General features: G+C 34.9%; 1 protein-coding gene across 1 annotated transcript; it reads right to left on the bottom strand.

Moving 5' to 3' along the window:
• Window positions 1–531: 531 nt before the first annotated feature.
• Window positions 532–7623, bottom strand: LOC131145745 (uncharacterized). The gene is made up of 2 exons (XM_058094934.1): window positions 7206–7623; window positions 532–683 (listed from the first exon to the last, which is right to left on the bottom strand). Exons 1-2 carry the CDS (start codon window positions 7621–7623, stop codon window positions 532–534), a joined length of 570 nt encoding a protein of 189 aa, XP_057950917.1.
• Between the last annotated feature and the right edge of the window lie 16662 nt (window positions 7624–24285).

The raw sequence follows: 24285 nt of genomic DNA, 5'->3' as shown, positions 1-24285 counted from the left end.
CCAGGGTTTTCAAAAACTAGTCTCTAAGTCTTTGCACCCTAATGAGCTTCATATTTCTAAATTATATTTGATATGAAGTACTTACAACCGAATTTACTGAATGTGACTTTTTAAGTACTAAATCTTCAAGTCTCTTGAGGTTCATCTTGACTTCGAGTCCCACATGCTATACATCAAATATGTATAGCATGTGGAAATATTCAAAGTCAAAGATAAGATATTCAATATACAAATAATGGACTCAATCTCATAACTTATCGTAAGGTTCATTTTTCAACATGTTCATCATAAATATTCCATATATTTAATATAACATCTTTGCTTTTCACAATCTTTCCCCCTTTGGACATTATGCAAAACAAGGGGAAAGAAATAGGTCATAAGAAATAAGCAAAGCATCCAAGCTAAGTGCTTTGTCATACAGTGTGCCAAAATACAATAAAAAAGTTACATGTGTCAGATTTTTAAGAAACAACATCAGTTTTCATTAGCAGAATGATGTTCTTCTTCTGCTGCAGTCCTTTCTTCTTTTTATGAGTCATCGTCTTCTTCTTCTTCAGAACCATGCTTTTCTTCTATGTTTTCCTTATCATCATCATCATCACTTCCATTTTTGGAGTCCTCATCATCACTTGCAGGAGTGGAGCTAATATCCATAGGATCAGTGGTACGAGAGGAACTGACTGAGTGTTTCTCAATGAGACTTAAACATTCATCAAGTGAGGAGTAATTAGCTTGAAGGGAAGAAAAGTTGGTTTGAAGGGATTAGAGCCCTGTTTGTATGGTTTGGTTGAAGGTGGTGAATTGCTGGTAAAATGGATTAAACCATGTAGGAGTAATGGTAACAGGGGGTTGACGTACTTGACCTCCACTTCCCTTTAGAATCCATCCATCCTCATACTTTTCATAACCCATTAATTTGAGAGTTGTGGAATTGAAATGTCATAATGGGTGCATTTTACAAAGAAATCAGAAGAGGAGGATATTTGGAGTTTTGCAAAAAAACATGTTTAGGATTCCTCCATAGGGAAGGGTGACTCGCCGTGCTTCTACACACGATATCATCCATTTAAGCATAAGACTCGGTAAGTCTAGTTTCTTGCCCTTGAGCAAGCACCAGAGGACAAAGCAGTCTGCATAGGAGATATATGCGTGTGAACCAGCTTGAGGAAGTATATTATATGTGATGATTTTTTTTTTTTGTAAAATTTGAGCTTAAAGATTCAAATGCTTGCATAGCAGAGGATTGTCAAAAGAAACAGGCTCGGTATCCAATATCAACGGAAGAAATTCTTCTGGAGTGAAGTCTTGTTCTAGAATCCAAGAAGTACCAAAAGTAGGACATTCAAAATCTCCATTGGTGATTTAAAAAATTTTTGCAATGGATTCGGGAGTGAGAGAGATAGATTTTCCCATCACTTTGGTAGAAAGTCCGTTTTCTTCCTTAACAAGATTTGCATAAAAAATTTTAACAAGGTTTGGAAGTGTCCCTTAGCTTGATAGAGAATGAAAATTTTCCATCCTAAGGCCTCAAATAAGGAAATTATTTGTGGGAAATCAGATTGGAAAAATGAAGCATCAAGGATTTTACCTAGGATTGGATCCGCCGTGCTTAGATGATTTCAATAAAAGCTCTTGGCGTGTGGGGCTACGAGCCATTGCTCGATTGAAGAATCTTCAGGGGGTTGAGATGAGGTGGAAGGTTTCTTAATTCATATAGACTTGATCCTTGGCATTGTGGAACTTTTCTATAAAAAAAACAAAGGTGGTTTGGTGATTTTTGGAAGAGGAGGAATTGAGGAAAGGGAGAGAAGGAGAGCACAAGTGAGGATAAACCTTAGGTTAGTTGGCTGACCACTCGAATGACTCGGGTTTTTATAAACGAGTCTAGTGTTTTTCAGTCAATTAGTCAGCTGACTTCAGGGTTAGTTAGCTGACTGGTCTCTGTTTCAGGAAAAATAGCTCAGTCAGTTAGCTGGGCCTGTGGTAAGTCGGTTGACTGTTTATCTTTCTTAAATTTTGACTTACTCAATTTCTCTACTATAGACCAAGTTCTCTTCTAATGATTATGAATCTATCTTCTAAGAGGGGTTTAGTGAAGATATCAGCCCATTGATCATTTGTATTGATAAATTTAAGAGTTATGTCTTCTTTTTGAACGGGATCTCTTAGAAAATGATGTCTTATGTCAATGTGCTTCGTTCTTGAGAGTGAAATAGGATTTTTAGATATGTTTATTGCACTTGTGTTGTCACACTTAATTGGTGTTGTTTGATAATCTAGATTGAAATCTTTTAGCTGTTGTATCATGTATAGTGTTTGCGCATAACAACTCCCGACTGCTACATATACAGCCTCAGCGGTTGACAAGACCACAGAGTTTTGTTTCTTTGAAAACCAAGATACTAATGATCTTCCTAAGAAGTGACATGTACCACTTGTACTCTTTCTATCAGTTTTGCATTCGACATAATCTGCATTCGAATAGCTAATCATTTCAAAGTCGATGTCTTTTGGATACCATAGTCCTAGTTCAATTGTGCCTAATAAGTATCTTAGAATTCTTTTTATAGCAACTTGATGAGATTCCTTAGGCGTTGATTGAAATCTAGCACACATGCACACACTAAACATAATATCGGGTCTACTAGATGTTAAATACAATAAGTTTCTTATCATTCCTCGATAATGTTTTGCGTCAACTGGTTTTTCCTTTTCATCTTTATCAAGGCTTGTGGAGGTGCTCATGGGAGTTCCTATAGGTTTACTTCCTTCCATATTAAACTTTTTTAGCATATCTCTTATGTATTTGGTTTGAGTTATGAATGTTCCATTTTTAGCTTGCTTGATTTGTAATCCTAGGAAATAATTTAGCTCTCCCATCATACTCATTTCTTTTTGCATGCATTTTGCAAATTCTTTACATAGATCTTCATTTGTAGCACCAAATATGATATCATCCACATATATTTGAACTATAAGCTTGTCTTTGTTTTTGGTCTTAATAAATAGAGTGCTATCTAGTTTTCCTTTTGCAAAATCATTGTTAAGTAAGAATTTACTTAATCTTTCATACCAAGCTCTAAGAGCTTGTTTTAAACCATACAAAGATTTAGTTAATTTAAATACATGATTGAGATATTTTATATCTTCAAAACCTGGAGGTTGTTTTACATATACTTCTTCATTTACATACCCATTTAAAAAAGCACTTTTCACATCCATTTGATATAACTTGAATTCCTTATGGGCTGCATAGGTTAGAAGCATTCTAATTGCTTCCATTCTTACTACTGGGGCAAATGTTTCATCATAATCAATACCTTCTTCTTGATTATATTCTTGAGCTACTAGCCTGGCTTTGTTTCTAACAATTATCCCATTTTCATCCTTCTTATTTCTAAAAACCCATTTAGTTCCTATGATTGAATGATATTTAGGTTTTGACACTAATTGTCATACTAGACTTCTTTCAAACTGATTTAGTTCTTCTTGCATAGTTATAATCCATGAATTATCATTTAATGCTTCTTCTACATTTTTAGGCTCATCTTGAGATAGAAATGCGCAGTGATTGTATAGATTTTTCAAGGATGACCTAGTAGTTATACCTTTTGGTGGTTCTCCGTTTATTTGTTCTTTCGGGTGATTTCTAATGTATCTCCATTCTTTTGGTAATTTAGAATTTTCTATGGGTTTATCGTTTGGAGTCTTTTCAATGATTTCTTCCTTTTCTTTTACTTCTTCTTTTGCTTCAACTATTTCTAAGTCTTCTGATTTTTGAGAGGGTTGTCCATCTTCAACTTTTGGTATTTTGTTAAAAGGGTTTTCTTCATCGAAGGTTACATGTATTGATTCAACAATAGTAAGTGTCCTTTTATTGTATATCCTAAAGGCTTTTCTTTTTAATGAATATCCTAAGAATATTCCTTCATCAGCTTTTGCATCAAATTTTTTTGACTCATCTTTATCGTTCAATACAAAACATTTACATCCGAACACATGAAAATATGAAATATTTGGCCTTATATCTTTCCATAGTTCATATGGTGTTTTATTTAGCTTTGTTCTTATAGATACTCTATTAATTACATAGCATGCGGTATTTACCGCTTCAGTCCAAAAATATTTAGGTAGATTATGTTCGTTTAACATAGTTCCAGCCATTTCTTGCAGTGTTCGGTTCTTTCTTTCTACAACTCCATTTTGTTGTGGAGTTTTAGGTGCTGAAAAATTATGGCTAATACCATGTTCATTATAAAATTTTTCAACATCCTTATTGTTAAATTCTCTACCTTGATCGCTCCTTATGTTTGACACATTATATCCTTTTTCATTTTGGATCTTCTTACATAAGTTTATTAGTAAGTGACAAGCTTCATCTTTGAAGGCTAAAAATAATACCCAAGTGTATCTAGAATAGTTATCCACTATTACAAAGGCATATTACTTACCTCCTAAGCTTTGAGTTCTAGTAGGACCAAACAAGTCTAGATGAATGTGTTCTAAGGGTCTACTAGAAAAGATATGTTTTTTCTTTTTAAAGCTTGTTTTAATTTGTTTACCTAGTTGAAATGCGTCACAAATTTTATCCTTTATAAATTTTGAATTAGGTAGTCCCTTGACCAAATTTTTTTAGATAATTTTGATAGTAAGTCCATGCTTGCATGTCCTAGCCTTCTATGCCAAAGCCAATTGGCTTCATTTATGGTAGCCAAGCATGTTACACTTTGATCAACTAGATTATCAAGGTTTATGCAATACACATTATTTACCCTATAAGCTGTGAATAAAATGTTGACTCTACGAGTCCAATCCGGTTTTGATAATGATAAATCACTTGGTATTTGAAATTAGGAATAGCTTCCCAAGAGGGGGTGAATTGGGTTCTTTAAAAAATTTTATTCCCTTTTTAATACTTACTTGTATTAGTATGACAACAAGAAGATAAAGTAATCAACTAATAAACACACTACAAGATACTGATATTTAAATAAACAATCCAACCAATTAAAGTAAACAATTTAAACAAACATGCAAGAGTTTTAGAACTTTTATCAGCTCTCCTGTAGAAGTTTGCAACCTTCTTTGAATGAAATCTTTGTTTGCACTTCTCTTGATTAAGATTTTCGCAAATTAACCAACGTACTCCCTTTTGGGTTTCTGCAAACGGTTAATCAAAACGTACTTTCTAAATATCAAGAGTCTTCCATTGATTTTAATTTCAAGCCCTACTATCTGCACTTTAGTACAAACAAAAATAGATTGTACAGAAAGTAATAAGTAAAGAAGAAAGAAAGACACAAAGATTTTATGAGGTTCGGCTTCAACACAGCCTACGTCTTCGCCCTTGGCAAAATACCGAAGGGTTCCACTATAGCAATTCCTTTACCGGGCGGAACAACACCGATTACAATCACTCTTTTGTTAAGGCTAGAGCCCGCCTTCTCCAAATAATATATCCTCGTTTGGTCAACGATCCAACAACCTGGAATCGTCCAAAATCTATAAAAATAATAATAAGAAGATTGTATACAAAGAACACTCACACAAAGAGCAAGTTAGTACAATTCAAAACTATGTACTTCCAAAGATAAATATCAAGAATAAAATACACTTTTGAAGCTCAGGAATGGATTTCACCAAACTCCCTTTTTTCTAGATGAGAAATCAACAGTATAACTTCAGGGATTGATGAACAACAATCTCGGAATCACAGCACTTTCAGTTTGCAAGAGATGAACAAGATGAGACTTTGAGAGCAAGAGAACTTATGAAAAATTTTCAAAACTTGGTGTAATTTTGCATTAGAAAACCATATATTTATAGGCAATCAGACTTGTTTCCTTATTGCTAAAGTTTCCTTGGAGTGTTTCCCAAGATTTTAAAAAGTTTGGAGCCCAAGCAATGAATATTTAAAAATAAAAATTTTAAAAATTTTTGCCCGTTAACAGTGTTCAGATGGCTGAACACTCGAGTTCAGTCATCTGAAGTTCCTGAGCTAGCTAAGAATATGAGCTAGATAAAGGGTCAGTCGACCGAAAATGGGGTTCAGATGACCGAAGAGTCAGGTTCAGATGACCGAGGTCCAAGTTCAGTCATCTGAACTGCTTCTGCCAGTTTTTGTTTCTCACCAGAAAATCTACAGACATCTGAGCTTATTCTTCAGAAGTCTGAAGTAATTCTTCAGTCATCTGAACAGGAAGTTCAATCATTTGAAGTTGTTACTTTAGGCATCTGATCAGAACTTCAGTCATATGAACAAATTACTTTCTGAATTTTCTATTTCAATAATAAAAAATGGTTTGCTCTCTTTCTTTTATTCTTTATAAAACTTATTCCGGGGTTTTTTAAATAGGTCTCTAAGTCTATATGATCCCCTAAAGAGCTTCAAAATATATTTCAATAGATATTTAAACTTTGAAGTACTCATATTGGATTTCCTAAAACCTTATATGCTAAGCTTGAGATCATCTACATTCTTTTTGCATTTGAAGTCCCTTGGATGTTTGCTTGAGCTAGCTTTATCTTCCAATGCTTTGATCAGTAATGAGCTATTTTAAGCTTCTCTTTGGATAACTTGTTTATCTATCTTGATGGTCCAACCTTGATCCTTGTTTTCCTGAAACATCAAAACTTAAACATTCCAAGTTAAAATTTCCTTTGTTTGTTATCACCAAAATTGATTGAAAAGCCTAGTCAGGCCAACAATCTCTCTCTTTTTGATGATGACAAACAAGGAGCAAAGATAAAGGTTTCTTTGAAAAAATAGTCCCCTTTACTATAAGCATCCAATACAGATGAACTAAATAGGAACCATGGCATTTTATCCAAGCAAGTTCATAGTCCATATATTCTTTGTTAATTTTCATTTCTCATATTTCATTTTACATTTGACATGTCTATATATTCTTTTTATCTTTGCTAATAACACAACACTTTCTCCCCCTTTGTCATTATTCAAAAAGAACAAATAAGTAATAGGAAAGGTATTTTTATAACCAACAATGAAGTGTTTGCATAACGAGAATATTGCAACCAAACATTTCATCAAGAGATATTACAACAAAAATAGGCAAAGTACTAATACTCAAACATTTGAGATACATTCAAAAAGTTACATAGTAACTAGTAATCTATACTAGGTATTTCCTAAAGATCCTAGTCTTCTTCATCTTCTTCTTGGCTTCCTTCTTCTTTAGAACCTTCTTCTTCTTCCTGGTAACCTTCTCTGGCAGAACCTTCTTCATTTTCCTCAGTTTCTTCATTAGAATCATCATCATCACTATGAGGAGCAGAGCTAATATCCATGGGATCACCTCCCCTAGAAGATCTAGCCTGATACTTCTCTATGTGAGTGACGCGCTGATCAAGGGATGTAACTTTTTCTTTAATATTTTGAAGCTCAGTGCACACTTCAGATGAGAAACTTGAGAAGACCCTTTGGAATGATAAGAACCATGAAGGTGCATACCCTAGATCCTGTATGGGAGAGGAGTGAGCTGCTGCTGAGGCTGAGGCTGAGGGTGATGCTAAGGCTAAGGCTGAGGCTGAGGTTGTAGGGGTGCGCTGAATCCTACTTAATTTCAAATACCAACCCGAGCTACCTTTGTCATACCCCATTTGCTTTAGAGAGGTCTCATTAAAAAGATCATAGTGGGGTCTTTTTATGAAGAATTTAGAGCTATTTGAGACATGGAGATGAGAGAAAAAGAGAGTAAGGACACCTCCATAGGGAAGGACAACTTGGGAGGATTCTAGTTTGGCCCACATCCATCTGATAATTAAGCTGCCCAAGTCTAGTTTCTTCCCTCTAAGAAGACACCAAAGAACAAAGCACTCAATGTAGGAAAGATGATTAAAAGAGCCTTGCTTGGGTAGGATGTTATTTGCAACTATTTTGTGTAAAATTTGGGCTTTTAGACTTAGTTGCTTGTACAAAGGAGGATGCCCAAAATAAATAGGTTCATTTTCCATGATCAGTGGGAGGAAAGTTTCAGGGGTAAACCCTTATTCTAGAATCTAGGATTGAGCAAACAGTGGACAATTAAAATCGCCTGGAGTAATTTTGAAAATGGGAGACAAAATTTCAGAATTCAACAAAATTTTCTTTCCTTTCACCTTAGAGGAGATAATCCTATTTTCATTAGTCATATTGGCATAAAATATTTGATAAGATGAGGGAAAATGCCTTTTGGTTGTTGGGTAACAGAATCAAACCACCCTATATTTTGGAATAAAGGAAGGATATTGGGGAATTCAGTATTTAAGAATGAGACATCCAAAAATTTACCAAGAATGGGGTCTATGGTGCCAAGAGACGCACGGTATCAAAGCTTAGCTTGGGGAGCAACAAGCCATTTGTCAAGATTTTGTGCATCTCTCCCAGATGAAGAACCTCGGTTGGCAGTGTGTTTGATACGAGGCATGTTTGATGAAGACACCTGATTGCAAAAGCCCTAGATTTTGTGGAATGATCCTTAGAAGAGAGGAGCAAGCTTCAGATTGAGTGATTTCTAGGTGAGGGTGAGAAGAAATGGAGAGGGAGGAAGAGGTTTAGATGAGTTGAGCAACGAACTTTAGAAGGTTGAAATTAGGGTTTTAAGCTGATAGTTATATTTAAATCCTGCGACTTCATATGACTGAGGATTATCTTCAGTCGTCTAAAGATTTTTTAGATCTGAAATTTGAAGAGTTAGTAGCCTCTCAGACGTCTGAAGTTCCAGGTTCAGTCATATGAACCTGTTTGCTACAGTGTTAAGCCGTCTGAAGGTTTTAGTTCAGACGACTGAAGATTAGAAAAATTTTGTAATTTCTTTTCTAACATACTTCTCTGCTATGAATTAACCCAAGTTCTCTCCTAATGAGTATAAATCTTTCTTCACTTAGGGGTTTTGTAAAAATGTCTGCCCATTGGTCACTTGTATTAATAAATTCAAGAGTTATATCCTCTTTTTGAACATGATCTCTCAAAAAATGATGCCTTATGTCTATGTGTTTGGTTCTTGAGTGTGAAATTGAATTTTTGGATATATTTATAGCACCACACTTTATTGGAATTGTCTTATAATCTAGTTTGAAGTCTTTTAATTGTTGTTTCATATACAGAATTTGTGCGCAACAACTTTCAGCTGCTACATACTAAGCTTCGACAATTGATAAGGCTATGAAGTTTTGTTTCTTTGAGAACCATGATAGTAAGGATTGTCCTAGGAAGTGACATGTGCCACTTGTACTCTTTTTATCAACCTTATATTCGACATAATCAGCATCAGAACAACTTATCATGTCAAAATCAGTATCCTTTGGATACCATAAACCTAGATCAAGTGTTCCTAGTAGGTACCTAAGTATCCTCTTAATGGTTGTTAGATGTGATTCTTTAGGTGCTGACTAAAACCTTGCACACATACATACACTAAACATAATATCGGGTCTACTAGCAGTTAGATATAATAAACTCCCAATTATTCCTCTATAGTGTTTATGTCCACTTGTTTTCCTTTTTCATCTCTATCAAAGCTTGTTGATGTACTCATAGGGGTTCCTATGGGTTTGCTTTGTTCCATATCAAACTTTTTAAGCATATCTTTAATGTATTTAGTTTGATTTATAAATGTCCCATTTTTAGCTTGTTTAATTTGTAATCCTAGAAAGTAATTTAACTCCCCCATCATACTTATTTCAAATTCTTTTTGCATACATACGGCGAAGTCTTTACATAGTTCTTCATTTGTAGCTCTGAATATAATATCATCCACATATATTTGAACAATCAACATTTCTTTGTTTTTGGTATTGATAAATAAGGTGCTACCTATCATTCCTCTTGAAAATTCATTCTTGAGCAAAAAGTTACTTAGCCTCTCATACCAAGCTCTAGGAGCTTGTTTCAAACCATACAAGGCTTTTGTTAACTTAAATACATGTTCTGGATTTTTTGAACTTTCAAAACCTGGAGGTTGCTTAACATACACTTCTTCATTTATATATCCATTTAAGAATGCACTCTTTACATCCATTTGGTATAATTTAAAATCCTTATGGGCTGCATAAGTTAGAAGCATCCTAATTGCTTCCATTCTAGCCACGGGAGCAAAGGTTTCATCGTAATCAATTCCTTCTTTTTGATTATATCCTTATGCTACTAGCCTAACTTTGTTTCTTATAACTACCCCATTTTCATCTTTTTTATTTCTAAACACCCATTTAGTTCCTATGATTGATTTATCTTTGGGTTTAGGTATAAGTTCCCACACTTGGCTTCTTTTAAATTGATTTAGCTCCTCCTGCATAGCTATAATCCAAGAATAATCTTTTAAGGTTTCTTCAATGTTCTTGGGTTCATCTTGAGATAAGAATGCATAATGATTGCGAATATTTTTCAATGAGGTTCTAGTGGTTATTCCTTTTGATGTTTCACCAAGAATTTGTTCTTTTGGGTGACTTTAGCATATCTCCATTCTTTAGGAAGTTCTAGATTTTCTATGATGTTTTCATTATTGTTTTGTTCTTTTATTTCAAGCTCTTCTTCTCTTTGTGAAATCTCTTCTTTCTCATCGATCTTAGCTTTATTGTCATAATTGATTGATTCATCAAATGATATGTGTATTGATTCAATAATTATAAGATTTCTTTTATTATAAACCCTATAAGCTTTACTATTTGTAGAATAGCCTAAGAAGATGCCTTCATCAGATTTTGCATCAAACTTTCCTAGATCATCTTTTGTGTCGAGGATAAAACATTTACATCCGAATACATGGAAGTAGGAAATATTAGGTTTTCTACCTTTCAATAGTTCATATGGGGTTTTGTCTATACTTGATCTTATAGATACCCTGTTTACAATATAACATGCTGTATACAGCTTCTGCCCAAAAGTATTTAGGTATGTTATTTTCATTTATCATCGTTCTTGCCATTTCTTGTAAGGTTCAATTTTTTCTTTCTATAACTCCATTTTGTTGTGGAGTTCTAGGTGCTGAGAAATTATGGTTTATTCCATGTTCATTACAGAATTTTTCAACCTCTTTGTTCTTAAACTCCCTACCTTGATCACTTCTGAAATTCGTTACATTATAACACTTTTCATTTTGTAATCTCTTGCATAAGGTGATTAGCATGTTACAGGCTTCCTCTTTGTTTGTTAAGAATAATACCCAAATAAATCTTGAGTAGTCATCTACTATAACAAATGCATAATGTTTACCTCCTAGGCTTAAGGTTCTAGTTGGACCAAATTGGTCTAGGTGCAGAAGTTCTAGGGGTCTTTTAGTAGATATGAATTTTTTTCTTTTTAAAGCTTGTTTTAACTTGTTTTCCCTTTTGGCATGCATTACACATCTTGTATTGTATGAATTTGGTATTTGGTAATCCTTTTACAAGATGTTTTTTAGATAATTTGGATAGTAGGTCCATACTAGCATATCCAAGTTTCCTATGCCATAGCCAACTTATTTCATTCATTGCTGCCAAACAAGTTACGTTTTGATTTACTAAGTTCTCAAGGTTTATATAATAAACATTGTTTATACTATGAGCTATAAACAAGATTTCATTGTTTTTAGGATTTTGGATAACATATTTTTCTTTCTTAAAGGTTATTTTGAGTCCTTTGTCACTTAATTGGCTAATGCTTAAAAGGTTGTGTTTTAATCCTTCTACTAATAGAACATTATCAATGGTGAGAGAAGGTTCTTTACTTATTTTTCCAATGCCGATAATTTTACCTTTGGCATTGTCACCGAAGGTGACATATCCTCTATCCTTTTGTCTTAGAGAGGTAAACTTGGTCTTATCACCAGTCATGTGCCTTGAACAGCCGCTGTCCAAGTACCACTTATCCGTTGACGGTATTATCCTAAAACATACCTACAATGGAGGATTCATTGTGTTAGTCTTTGGAATCCAAATAATTTTAACTTTCTTTGTTTTGTTGTTAGTTCCATTATTAACTTTCCATTCTCCTTGCACTTTAACATACTTTCTTTTTAGTGGGCAATCGAACATTACGCAACCTTTAGTCTTGTACATATAGCAAGTGGTATGTTCATGTTTGTTGTTTGAAGAGGTGCTAGCATAGTGCTTGTCTTCCTTGACGAAGTATCCCATGTATAATTTTTTTATTCTTTTTATTAGTTTTACGATTATGACCTATCCCTTCTTTATTTCCATGTAGTCTTTGTTGTCCAATCATCTTTTCAAAATTTTCTTTACCTTTGGTAAAGTTATATATAATCTTCTCCTTATCCTCTACTGATTTCTTAAGTTGATTTACTTCTAAATCCTTTTTATTTAAATCATCTTCATGAGTTTTGCCTAACTTTTGAGTTACTTTATTTATTTCCTCTTCTAACTTTTTAATGCAAGAGTCTTTTTCTTTTTCAATGGTTTTGAATAATTCAAGTTGCTTCAATAGTTCTTTATTTTGATCTTTCAAAGTTATATTTCTCTTAGAAATTTTTATGAATCTTTTATGTAGAGAAAACAACTCAACTTGTAATTCCTTATAGGAAGGCATACTATCACACGACATATCACAAGACTCATTGTAAGATTTTGTTGAAGAGTAGTGGGAATTTACCTCTTCTTCATTCGCCATGAAACATATATTTGTCATCTCTTGTCCACTTGATTCGTATTCTGTCTCGATGGAGCTTGAATCATCCCAAGTGGCCTTCATAGCTTCCTTCTTTTTCTTCTTGTCTTTCTTGAGCAACGGACAGTCTGGTTTGACATGCCCTAGTTTCTTGGAGTGATAGCATATTGGAGGTTCATTCTTACTTTTATTTTCTTTCCTACTTGTCTCTCCTTTTTTAGGTTTCTTTTTATTGAACTTTCTAGGAAATCTTTTATTCCTTCTATAGAACTTAACTAGTCTCTTAGTGATGAATGCTAATTCATCTTGATCTAAGTCACTTGTTTCACTTTCCTCTTCACTAGAGCTGTGCCTAGACGCTTTTAGTGCAATGGATCTTTTACGCCATCTTTTATGCTTTGGAAAAAATTTGAATTTTAAAATTAATTTAATAATTAAATGCTACCTAATTAAATGAGAAAATTGTTTTTTGAAAAATTTTGAATTTCAAAATTAATTCAATAATTAAATGCTACCTAATTTAATGAGGACATTATTCTTTGAAAAAACCTATAAATACCTCTTTGGGTAATGAAAAATAAGATATAGAATACATAAGAAAAGTGATCAAATAGTCAATACGCTGAAGTTCTTCCTGCGCTAAAGTTCTTCTTGAGTTCCATTTGCTCACATCTTTTGCTGGAGAGAAATTCTACAATTTTGGTAGATTGAAAATATCAAAGCTTGGTTTCAGGTTGCAATTCAATTTTTTTTAAAGAACCATCGGCGACTTCTAAAAACTTTAGAGCTTCACATGTTTTATATTGCTTTGGTTTTTTGAAGTACAATTTAGAACTCAAATTTGTACAACCTACTTTAAATTTTGAGAGTATTTTTTGTACGCAGATCTATTAGCTAAATGATTAATTAAGTTATGATATTGAAAAGGGTGTTTGGATTCATAAGTCAACAACATGAATTGTACATTCATATACAGGACCTCTAAATATTTCAAATTGATTTGTTATTATGTGGTTGTTGTGTTTGAATGGTAAATTAATTGATTGTGTTTGTTGATTGTGGATTGATTAGAAGAAATAGGAGTTAGTGTGGATTGCCTAATTAACGGAAATGTAATAAAACCTTAAGAGATTATAAAAAGGAAAAAGAGCTCTAAAAAGGGATCAAAGAAATTTTTAATAAACTCAATTCACCCCCCTCTTAGGACTACACCTTAGGTTTCATACAGTTTTACAAAACCATGATATACAAATCATAGAACCACGACATACAGAAATACAATTGATACAGGAATACAGTTTATTACAGCGTCATGGTTATTACAATTGATATAGAATCATGGTAAAATAGATTAATTTTATATATAGAAATGTATTATATGGTATCAGACCTCGATAGACCATTACGAATCAGTTTACAAAGTATGGTACCGTAGCTATTTATAGTTCAGAGTGCAACCACATAACTCAGAAAAGTATGTGGATTTACAGCAGTCGATCGTGCCTATGTAGTGGACAGACTCCCCGTCAGTTAGGGTTGAGGAGGCCGATTAGACTTTCGGAGTATAGTGACTTATCCTGGTAGACCAGCCAGTGATAGGTCCCACCTATGGGCCGCATAACCCTGCCATGAGGGGTTAAATCATGACATACAGTTATCCATCCAGGGAAGTTTTCTCAGTTATTATACGTATACTCAAATTTGCAGAAACAATAGATGTAGTTATGAATATTAGAAGTATTATGAATAGAAAATTTATAAGTACAGTTATGTTAAGTAACATAGGTATAATCTATACTGTACATTATTTATACATGTTTTCTCAGATTCAGTTATCTATGGTATTTCTAATCAGATTTTATAAATATATAACTCATTCGACACACACTAGCGATAACCTATTTCGTCTTATTGAACGTTGTCTCATCCGAGTGATTTAATATTTTTCAGGTGATCCAGTTAGGCAAGCAGATCAGGCTCGCAGATAGAGGGGGCTATAGTACTGCCCTATCCGAGGGTGAGTATTTTGGGGAGATTATTGTTGTTTGATCCTAGTTCAGTTGGGGGTATTTTGGGGAATAATCGTGTATATACAGCTTGAGGAATATTCTGACACTCGGGTATTGTAAATATATATGTGGATATGTTTTTTTATTTTTATGTATACAACTTCTCGCTGCTTAGGTTGTTTGTTGTAACACAATTTTCATGGGTCTTAGTTGAACCGAGATGTCGGTTGACTTATAATAATAGGTATCAGAGCAATGAAATTTCATAGTATATATGTAAGGAAAAAAATAAAAAAAAATCTTTATTAAATCAGGTCGTTACACATAATACATAATTTTATATATATACTCACACCAATACAAATACACACTTATGAAAAAATAACATATATATATATATATATATATAATTATTATTTTTATTACACCCCATGTAGATCTATGATATTATATATGTCTGTGTGTGGATGGTGTCAGGCATATATATATATCTATATATATATATATATATATATATGTATATATGTGTGTGTGTGTGTGTGTGTGTGTGTGTGTGTGAGGATGGTGATATATATATATTCTAACGCCCCAAACCCAAAATTGGGGTCTAGAGTACCACATAGGAATAAATATACTCTCTCATACCACAATTCATACATCCCGAATCCAGTGGGGTCTAGGGTGGGACTTTCCAAAAATCAACTCAATGCAAACAATGGAAATAATTTAAATTCAAATACTATACGAGAGTACTAAACCACCACAAACATATAGGTATCTCCAAGTAACAATATTACAACCCAAGGAGTAAAAATAAAACATATATATAATTCAATATCTTACAAACACTTACTCTAAACTATAATATCTAATCCCTTCCCAGAACTCGCTAAGCTTGATTTCCTGTAGGTTCTGAAAAGTTGAAATATTTATTGGAGTGAGACACCTCTCAGTAAGAAGGAATATATTATTATCTGCGTGTGGCAAAAGGAGGTTTTATGTAATCAAAATACATCCATTAATTTAACGTTAATTAAAAATGGTATTTGTAAAATGTAACTCACACCTATATAATAAAAAATACACATTTTCTTTCAATTTATAATTTTCGGCTCAACAAATAGCCCCATTTACATAAATCTACAAATATGTATAGGATAACCTCCCTTTTGGACTAACGACATGTTTAACCCCCATGACGGGTTGTGCGGTTCGAAGACTGGACTTAACTTGGTTGATCAAATCACAGTTAAGTCAAAGTAATATGTCTATAAGATTAGTTTGCCTACCTCAACCTAGTCCGGATTCCAGGAGGGTATAACCCTACTCAGGCCAAACTGACTATCAATCGCCAATACTTCCACAAAAATGTGGCTGCACTAATATTTATCTCTAGTTACGGTACCGAACTTTCATCACACTTGGTCCATCAGGGTTCTTAAAACATATAATTGCAATTTACGTAATAAAACAATAAAAATGGTTTTCCTCGTTTTCTCAACATAATATTCATAAAAACCTTTCCACACTATTACCAACAATCCATGAAATAAGTATATCACCATAACACTTACTATATATATATATATATATATATATATATATATATATATATCCCCATAGACTTAATTATATAAAAGATGAATTATTCCCATGCCACACAATTTGAGTGATAGATCATAATTTAATAAACTGCTTGAAGAAAATATATCATAGTATATCAGGTGTATTTTACTGAAAATGAGGGTATAGTCATCTCCACAATTTAGTTTAACTCAAAATATATAATTTAAAGGAACACAGAGATGGTCAACCCTACTCATTTTAATTTTTCCAACTACATGTATAAATAATATTATCTATTTCAAACTTTTGGTTCGTTCAGAAAAATCTGGCATATCATCCATATATTCGTATACTCAAATTTAATCGGTTAAAACTTGAAAATAAACTTACATAATTTATTCCCCTTACCTTAATCCTGAAGTGGTGCCTACGACGTCCAAACGACGAAATCTCTTCGATTAAAATGTTGAGGAGCGAAGTTGGGACCTGGGAATGATATTCGTTTTTCAATTTGACCGAGAAATGGAAGAAAAATTAAGAGAAAGTGAAGAGAGAGAGAGAGAGAGAGAGAGAGAGAGAGAGAGAGAGAGAGAGAGAGAGAGTGAGAGTATGGTTTTTTGGGGGGGGGGGGTGGTCTCGAGAATGAAATCAGGAAAGTAACTTTCCTGATCCTTCATGAAAGTTACTTATATATATATATGTATCTATATATATATATATATATAATATTATAATACTATATTATATTATATTATATTATATTATTTAATTAATAATAATTATATAATTAATTAATTACATTTTTTTGAATTACTACATATATATATATTTATATATGTATATATCACCATCCTCACTTTTATTTTATTGCTTTGAAAAGTCAATAAATTAATAATAAAATATTATTTGCTTAATCAATGCTTTTACAATAGGCAAGTCTTCCACTTCAATGTGTAGCTCTCTCTCTTCTCTTTCTCTATCTTACGTTTCTTCTCTCCCTCATCTCTCTCTCTCTCTCTCTCTCTCTCTCTCTCTCTCTCTCTCTCTAATTTTCTTCTATTTTCTTTCTTTCTCCTTTGAATCCTCTCTCAGATTTTTGATTTTTTTTATCTCACATGTTTTTTTATTTCTTGCAGATCTGGATTGAAAAGGGCGTGTCAAGAATGGATCGAACTTCTCCAACGATAAGTTCCTTGTTCCATTATTTTTATTTTTATAATTATTTTTCTTGGTTGGTTTACATTTTCTCAGAAATTTTTTTCCAAATTTTCTTGTTAACCAAACAACCCAAAAATTAAATTGTTGTGCTCGAAATTTTCAATTTTAAACACAAATTTTCATTTTCAAGCTATTGAAATTTAATTTAAAAAAAAGTAAAAAAAAAAAAGAAACCAGCCTTAGTCTTCATACTCCTCTAGTTTTCAAGTTCAATGTTAGTCCTTAGTTCTGTATGATCGTCTCTGTTGATTGCTTCTGAATCTGCTATAGAATTCCTCTGACTATTACTCCTCGATTAATCTTTGATTTCTCTCTGATTAGGCTTAGGTGGGGCAATTAATTTTAAATCCCTAACCAATCTATTAACTGCATTTCCTTACCTACCTATTTAATTTTAATCTTCCTTTTTTGTTTAGGCTGCATACATATTCATTTGATAAATATATATAAAATTTCATTTAACCCATCATTTGATCATATATATTCACACACACACACACACACAATCCATCATTTGATTATATATACTTTATCATATATATTTAACCCATCATATATATATATATATATGGGTTAAATAAATAAATATATATATATATATATATATATTCATATATATGATCAAATGATGAATGATGGGTTTAATATATATGATCATTTGATGCATACATATTCAGTTGATAAATATATATATATATAAATATACATATAAATTCATTTGTTTAGACTGCATATATATAATTTAGGTTGCATACATATTCATGCATTTGTGTACATATTCATGCATTTGAGTACATGTTCATACATAATGTTATTAAAAAAAAATTCATTTGTAGAAATAATCATCCGAAACAAAGTTTTAGGGTGTCAACATTGAGCAACAAAAACATCTTTATAATACCAAGAGAAAGACCAGAATAATAAGTGAACAAATGGAGAACCGCATGATGGGTTTGGAATAGGGTTAGGAGGAACTGAGTCAGGATGTAAGAGAGATTAAAGAACAAATGAGTTAGCTTATGGAAATGATGACCACTATGAGTAAGGGAAAAGCTGCGCAGACTCCAGAACCAGTGATAGAAGAGGAACCTTTGTTCCTACCCAGGTTTACACCTATGGAAAATTGCCCTCCAGTCCAACCAAGCCCGAGTGCACAATCATTCATCCCAACTATACCAGTATCAGGGTTGTAGTAACTCGAACCAAGAAAATAAGAAATAAATAAAAGAAAAGGTAAAAGGGAAGAAAAGAGGGAAATTGGTTTGGCACAAGACCAAACCATCGACTTTTTCAGGGAGTTTCAAAAAAACCGTCCACAGTTTTCTTGCAAGGCAAATAGCCGAGAGCATTGCACAGGAAAAATAGGTTTGGTAAGTGGCCAAACCGTCGATGGTTTTAGGAACGGTTTTCCTGCGGGCTGAGTTACTTAAGGGCTAAGTAACATATATTGTTTTTCATAACTCTCATATGCTCTCTCTCTCTCTAGTTAGGGTTTTGAATCTATCAATCTCTCTCTCTCTCTCTCTCTCTCTCTCTCTCTCTCTCTCTCTCTCTCTTATCCCTCTTTCCTCTAGGCCTCTTGGATCACTCACGAGTGTTCCTCGATCCTCTCTCCCTCCTCCCATCACGTAGGTCATTGATCCTCGATAGATTTGAATGGTTAGGTTTCGTGATTTCGAATGTTTTAGGCAGTTTCTTTAGGAACAGGTAAGGGGATTAGATTATGTCAGTTATTTTTTAAAATATGAATCGATTAAATTGCAGTATATGTTTACAGAAACGGTATATATGATTTTCTGAATGAATCAGGCATATGAAAATGATTGTTTTGACTTTTATACATTTTTTGGGGAAAACTAAAGTGAATGGTTTGAACATCTCCTATTTTTAGTAAAATATATAGTTGGAGTTAAATTAAAACCTGGAGATGCTCATACCCCTGTTTTCAGCAACTTGTATGTTTTCCAGACAGTTTATTATATTCATGATTTATCAGATAAAAATTGTGTGGCATAAGATTGATTTAAAATGGCATAAACAAATAGAATGTTCATATAGTTGTGATACAGTATGATATGATGACTATATGCCGGGATGTGATATGACGACTATATGTCGAGATGTTATATGATGACTGTAAGCCGATATGTGATATGATGGCTAGATGCCAAGTTTTGTTATATCGGTTTTATACCGAGATAGTATATGACAAATTTTTACGGAATTATGAACAGTTTATGTTTTATATAGTTTTATGAAAGTGAATTCATGACTACAATTTTTATTATGTAAATTTCCATATATGATTTAAGAACCCTGAGGATCAGATGTGATATTATGAGCACTGTACCATAGCTATGTTTTGGCAAGTGAGTGCAATCACACGGGGATGGAAGTGTGATGCGGGATAGTCGATTTGTGGCTTGGGTACAGTACTACTCTCGATGTAGTTCCGGGGGACCCCTCCTAATGTAGTTCCGGGTGACCCTTCCGATACAGTTCCGAGTATAGGGTAGGCACAATCGTATTTACTACCTTTTTTCGACTTAGCTATGGTCGACCGACCATATGCTTAATCCAGCCTTCGGACCGCACAATCCGTCATGGGGGGAAGCATGTCAATGGGAAAGCATGACGATGCTACTTCAGCAGTTTTTATGCATATATGGGCAAATTTACTATAAAGGGGCTATATTGAACCAATAGTACATTATTCAGAAATCATGTATTTTTAGTATTATAGATCATTATAGTTTTAAAATGCCATTTCAGATATAGTTAAATAATGAAAGTTTTATTTTCGAAGGAAAACTCATGTTAGCCACACATTGATGATAGTCTAATATGCCTTGCTGAGAAGTGTCTCACCTCATTATCCATCTCATTTTTCAGGTCCTATAGGGAACTGTGCCTAGCTTACCCCAGGGCTGGGATTACACAGCTGATAGTAGTAGATAGAGCTGGTGAGACACCAGTTATCATATTTTGTTATTTTTGGTTGTATTATGTTGACAAAAATTTATATGTCTTTTTGGGGACAGATAGAACTCTGGTAATGTAATTGAGGTGTTTTCTTCAGTTGTATGGTTTTATTTTTAGTTATGACAAGACCACCCGGTTTTCCTTTGTATAGGCAGGTGGAGGTACAAGTGGTATCAGAGAGTTTTTATTTTAACTAGCACTCTAGGCCCCACTCCCAAGTTTGGGGCGCTACAAGTGGTATCAGAGCCTAGGTTTCTAGGTTCCATAGACTATATCAGAAGATATTACCGGAGTATAGGTTTAAATTAGGATAAGGATAGGAATGGGTAGAATAGGAATTTTGAGTTTGTTTCATAAACCTGGAGGCAGAAATCCCTTGACGAATTTCTATATTTTTCTGAATCAGTCGATAGGCTCAGAAAACCACAACAATCCATCAACGGTTTTGTTTCTGAGCGGAGGAGTAAGAGCTTGAAAACTAGAACGGGAATATGAAATTGGCAGAGTATGTTGTCATTTAAAGGTCATGATTTAGGCTGGTACTTGAAATTTACTAAAGTTAGTCTTTTAGTATTATAATAGCACTAGACATGTAGGATATTAAAATTCTAAAATTATCTTGGTTATCTCTTCAGGATGGATCCCAAGGATAATAATACGAACATTGGAGGAGGCAGTAATGAGGGGATGTCGAATGAGGATGGTAATGGATTTACATTGGCTATTCAGGACTTCGCCCAGCAGTTCATGATTGAGGTCATATGGAGTTCCAGGGGGCAGGACCATCCCACCACTGAGCTGGGGTGTACCATCAATCAGTTCACCTGCATGTATCCTCCCACGTTCATGGGAAGCGTTGACTCGATCGTTGCTGAGAATTAGGTGTGGGAAATCGAAAAGACCTTGGTCATACTGCATTGTAGAGATGAGCAGAAGGTGCTTTATGCCACGTTCAAGTTGACTGGAGAGGTCGAGAGATGGTGGCAGGTGGTACAGCTACTCGAGGAGCAGAGATTCGTACCGGTAGTGATGACTTGGAGTCGCTTTAGAGAGATTTTCTTTGATCGGTATTTTCCAGCCTCCGTTAGGATCACTAAGGAGGAAGAGTTCTTGAACCTGACTCAGGGATACCTGACTGTTCAACAGTACACTGCTCGGCTTGTGGAGCTATCAAATTTTGCTCCCTATATGGTACCAGACGAGTCCAAGAAGGCTTGGAGGTTTGAGAGGGGTCTGAGGCAAGAGATCTTGAAGAAGGTGGTTGTGTTGCAGGTGTAAGATTTCTCTACACTGGTGGATAAGGCCACTGTGGCAGAGACAAGCCTACAGGGAGATACGGGGGTTCAGAACTCGAAGAAGAGGCCTATGTCTTCTAGCTCTCACATGGGTGCAAGGCAGGGCCCTTGGAGGAGGTATGGAAATGGCGGAGGCCAACGACGAGAGATGGGTGGTGGAGTATTTTTTAGGGTACTTCATCATACCCTGCTTGCCCTACATGTGGCAAGAGGCATCTGGGAGAGTGTAGGGGAGGATCAGGTGGTTGCTTCTGGTGTGGTAGGCCTGGACATATGGCGCAAGATTGTCACGTGACGTTGAGCAATGCACCCCCACAGTAGCAATATCGAGGAGGTAACTAGACACCGCGCGGGAACTACCAGAGGGGCCCGGCCCAGGCGCAGGTGTATTCCTTGACTCCCGGTGACACCGAGAATGCAAGAGATGTGGTAACAGGTAACATTTATGTGCTTTCAAATAGAGCTATTGTATTTTTTGACTCAGGAGTGACACACTCTTTTGTATCTCGGGGGTTCATCAAATTTTGTGGGGTAGACACACAATTGTTAGATGCCAAGTTAGATATGATTACACCGATAGGGTCAGTTGTAGTGTGTAGCAAAGTGATTAGAGACTACCCAGTGGAAATTTAGGGGAGAATGTTGCCTGCTAGCTTGATTATTTTTGACATGCATGGTTTTGATGTCATTTTGGGGATGAATTTGTTAGCATCCAGTTACGGAAGTATTGACTGCCATAGAAAGGAGGTAGTGTTCAGACCTTATGAGGAGTAGGAGTTTAAATTCTTCGAGTCATGTGTATGCTTTGCAACACAGATTCTTTCAGCCCTTCAGGAAATGAGGCTAATTTTGGAGGGATGCCAGGGGTACCTAGCGGTTGTGAAAGAAGTATCAAGGGAAGAACTTAAGTTGGAGGATATCCCCGTAGTAAGGGAGTTCTTGGATGTTTTTACTAAGGACTTACCGGGAATGCCTTCTGATTACGAGGTGGAGTTTGCCATTGATTTAATTCCAGGGACAACACCAATTTCTAAAGCGTCATACTGAATGGCTCCAACTAAACTAAAGGAGTTAAAGGAGCAGCTACAGGAATTACTTGACAAGAGGTTTACCAGACCGAGTGTATCACCTTGGGAAGCACTGGTGTTGTTCATAAAAAAGAAGGACGGGTCAATGAGGATGTGCATCGACTATAGGGAAACTAATAAAGCACCAGTAAAGAATAAGAACCCGTTACCTCGTATTAACGATATGTTCGACCAGTTATAGGGCAAACAGGTCTTCTCCAAGATCAATCTGCAATCTGGGTATCATCAGGTGAAGATTAAAATGGAGGATGTACCAAAGACGACTTTCCACACTAGGTATGACGATTACAAATTTTTGGTTATGCCTTTCAGATTGACTAATGCTCCTGCGGCATTCATGGACCTGATGAACAGGGTGTTCTACAAGTACTTAAATCAGTTTATGGTTGTTTTTATCGATGACATCCTGATTTATTTGAGGAGCCATGAGGAGCATGCAACTTATTTGAGATTTGTACTTCAGGTACTTAAAGGAAAGAAGTTGTTTTCTAAATTCAAGAAATGCAAATTCTGGTTGGAACAAGATGCATTTCTGGGACATGTAGTGTCCAGGGAAGATGTTTTAGTGGACCCAAACAAAATAGAGGTGGTAGTTGATTGGGCGAGACCGAGGAATGTGCATGAGGTTAGAAGTCTCTTGGGTTTGGCAAGTTATTACCGCCTGTTTATAGAAGAATTTTCTAGACTATCAGGTCCTCTGACACGATTTATGAGGAAGAACATGAAGTTCGAGTGGATTGGTGAGTGCAAGCAGAGTTTTAAGGAATTGAAGCAGTGACTAGTCACTGCCCCAGTGTTGACCATTCCAACAAGAGATGGTGGATTTGTGATCTACAATGACGCATCTCAGAAAGGACACGGGTGTGTTTTAATGTAGTAGGGAAAATTCATCGCGTATGCTTCTCACCAACTCAAGGAGTACGAGAAGAATTATCGCACACATGACATGGAATTGGCAGCAGTAGTTTATGCATTAAAGATCTGGAGGCACTACCTATACGGTGAAAGGTGTGAGATCTTTAATGATCATAAGAGTCTTAAGTACTTTTTCACCCACAAGGAGTTGAACATGAGGCAGCGGAGATGGTTTGAGTTGATAAAGGACTACGATCGTACCATTAGTTACCACCCATGAAAGGCTAACGTGATAGCTAATGCGTTGAGTCAAAAATCAGTGGGTGTGTCAATTTTAGCAGTTGTAGCTCAGCATCGGATTAGGATGGACTTGGAAAGGTTGGGTGTGGAATTAGTGGAAGGAAATCACTAGATGTTCATTGCTAGCCTGGTAATTCAACCGACATTACAAGAAATGATTAGGGCAGCTTAGATGAAAGATGCAAAGCTAGTAAAGATTGTGAATGGCATACAGAGTGGTTCGAGGACAGATTTCAATGTCTGAGATGATGGGGTGTTTAGGTTCTTCACCTGGATATGTGTACCGAATGACGCTGAGATTAATCGAGTCATTCTAGATAAGGCACATCGCTCTCTCCTTATAGTGCATCTAGGGAGCACAAAAATGTACA

This window comes from Malania oleifera, chromosome 13 (genome assembly GCF_029873635.1).
Source record: "Malania oleifera isolate guangnan ecotype guangnan chromosome 13, ASM2987363v1, whole genome shotgun sequence".
NCBI classification, from domain to species: domain Eukaryota; kingdom Viridiplantae; phylum Streptophyta; class Magnoliopsida; order Santalales; family Ximeniaceae; genus Malania; species Malania oleifera.
The sequence above is the reverse complement of the archived record's forward strand: the minus strand, read 5'-3'. Positions and strand labels throughout refer to the sequence as shown.

What these genes read in the sequence shown, in the direction of transcription:
- LOC131145745 (XM_058094934.1), bottom strand. Translation starts at nt 7,623, where the DNA reads ATGGGGTATGACAAAGGTAGCTCGGGTTGGTATTTGAAATTAAGTAGG. An exon ending in TTACCAGGAAGAAGAAGAAG is followed by an intron (nt 684 to 7,205) that starts GTTCTAAAGAAG and finishes AGAAACACTCAG; the next exon opens with TCAGTTCCTCTCGTACCACT.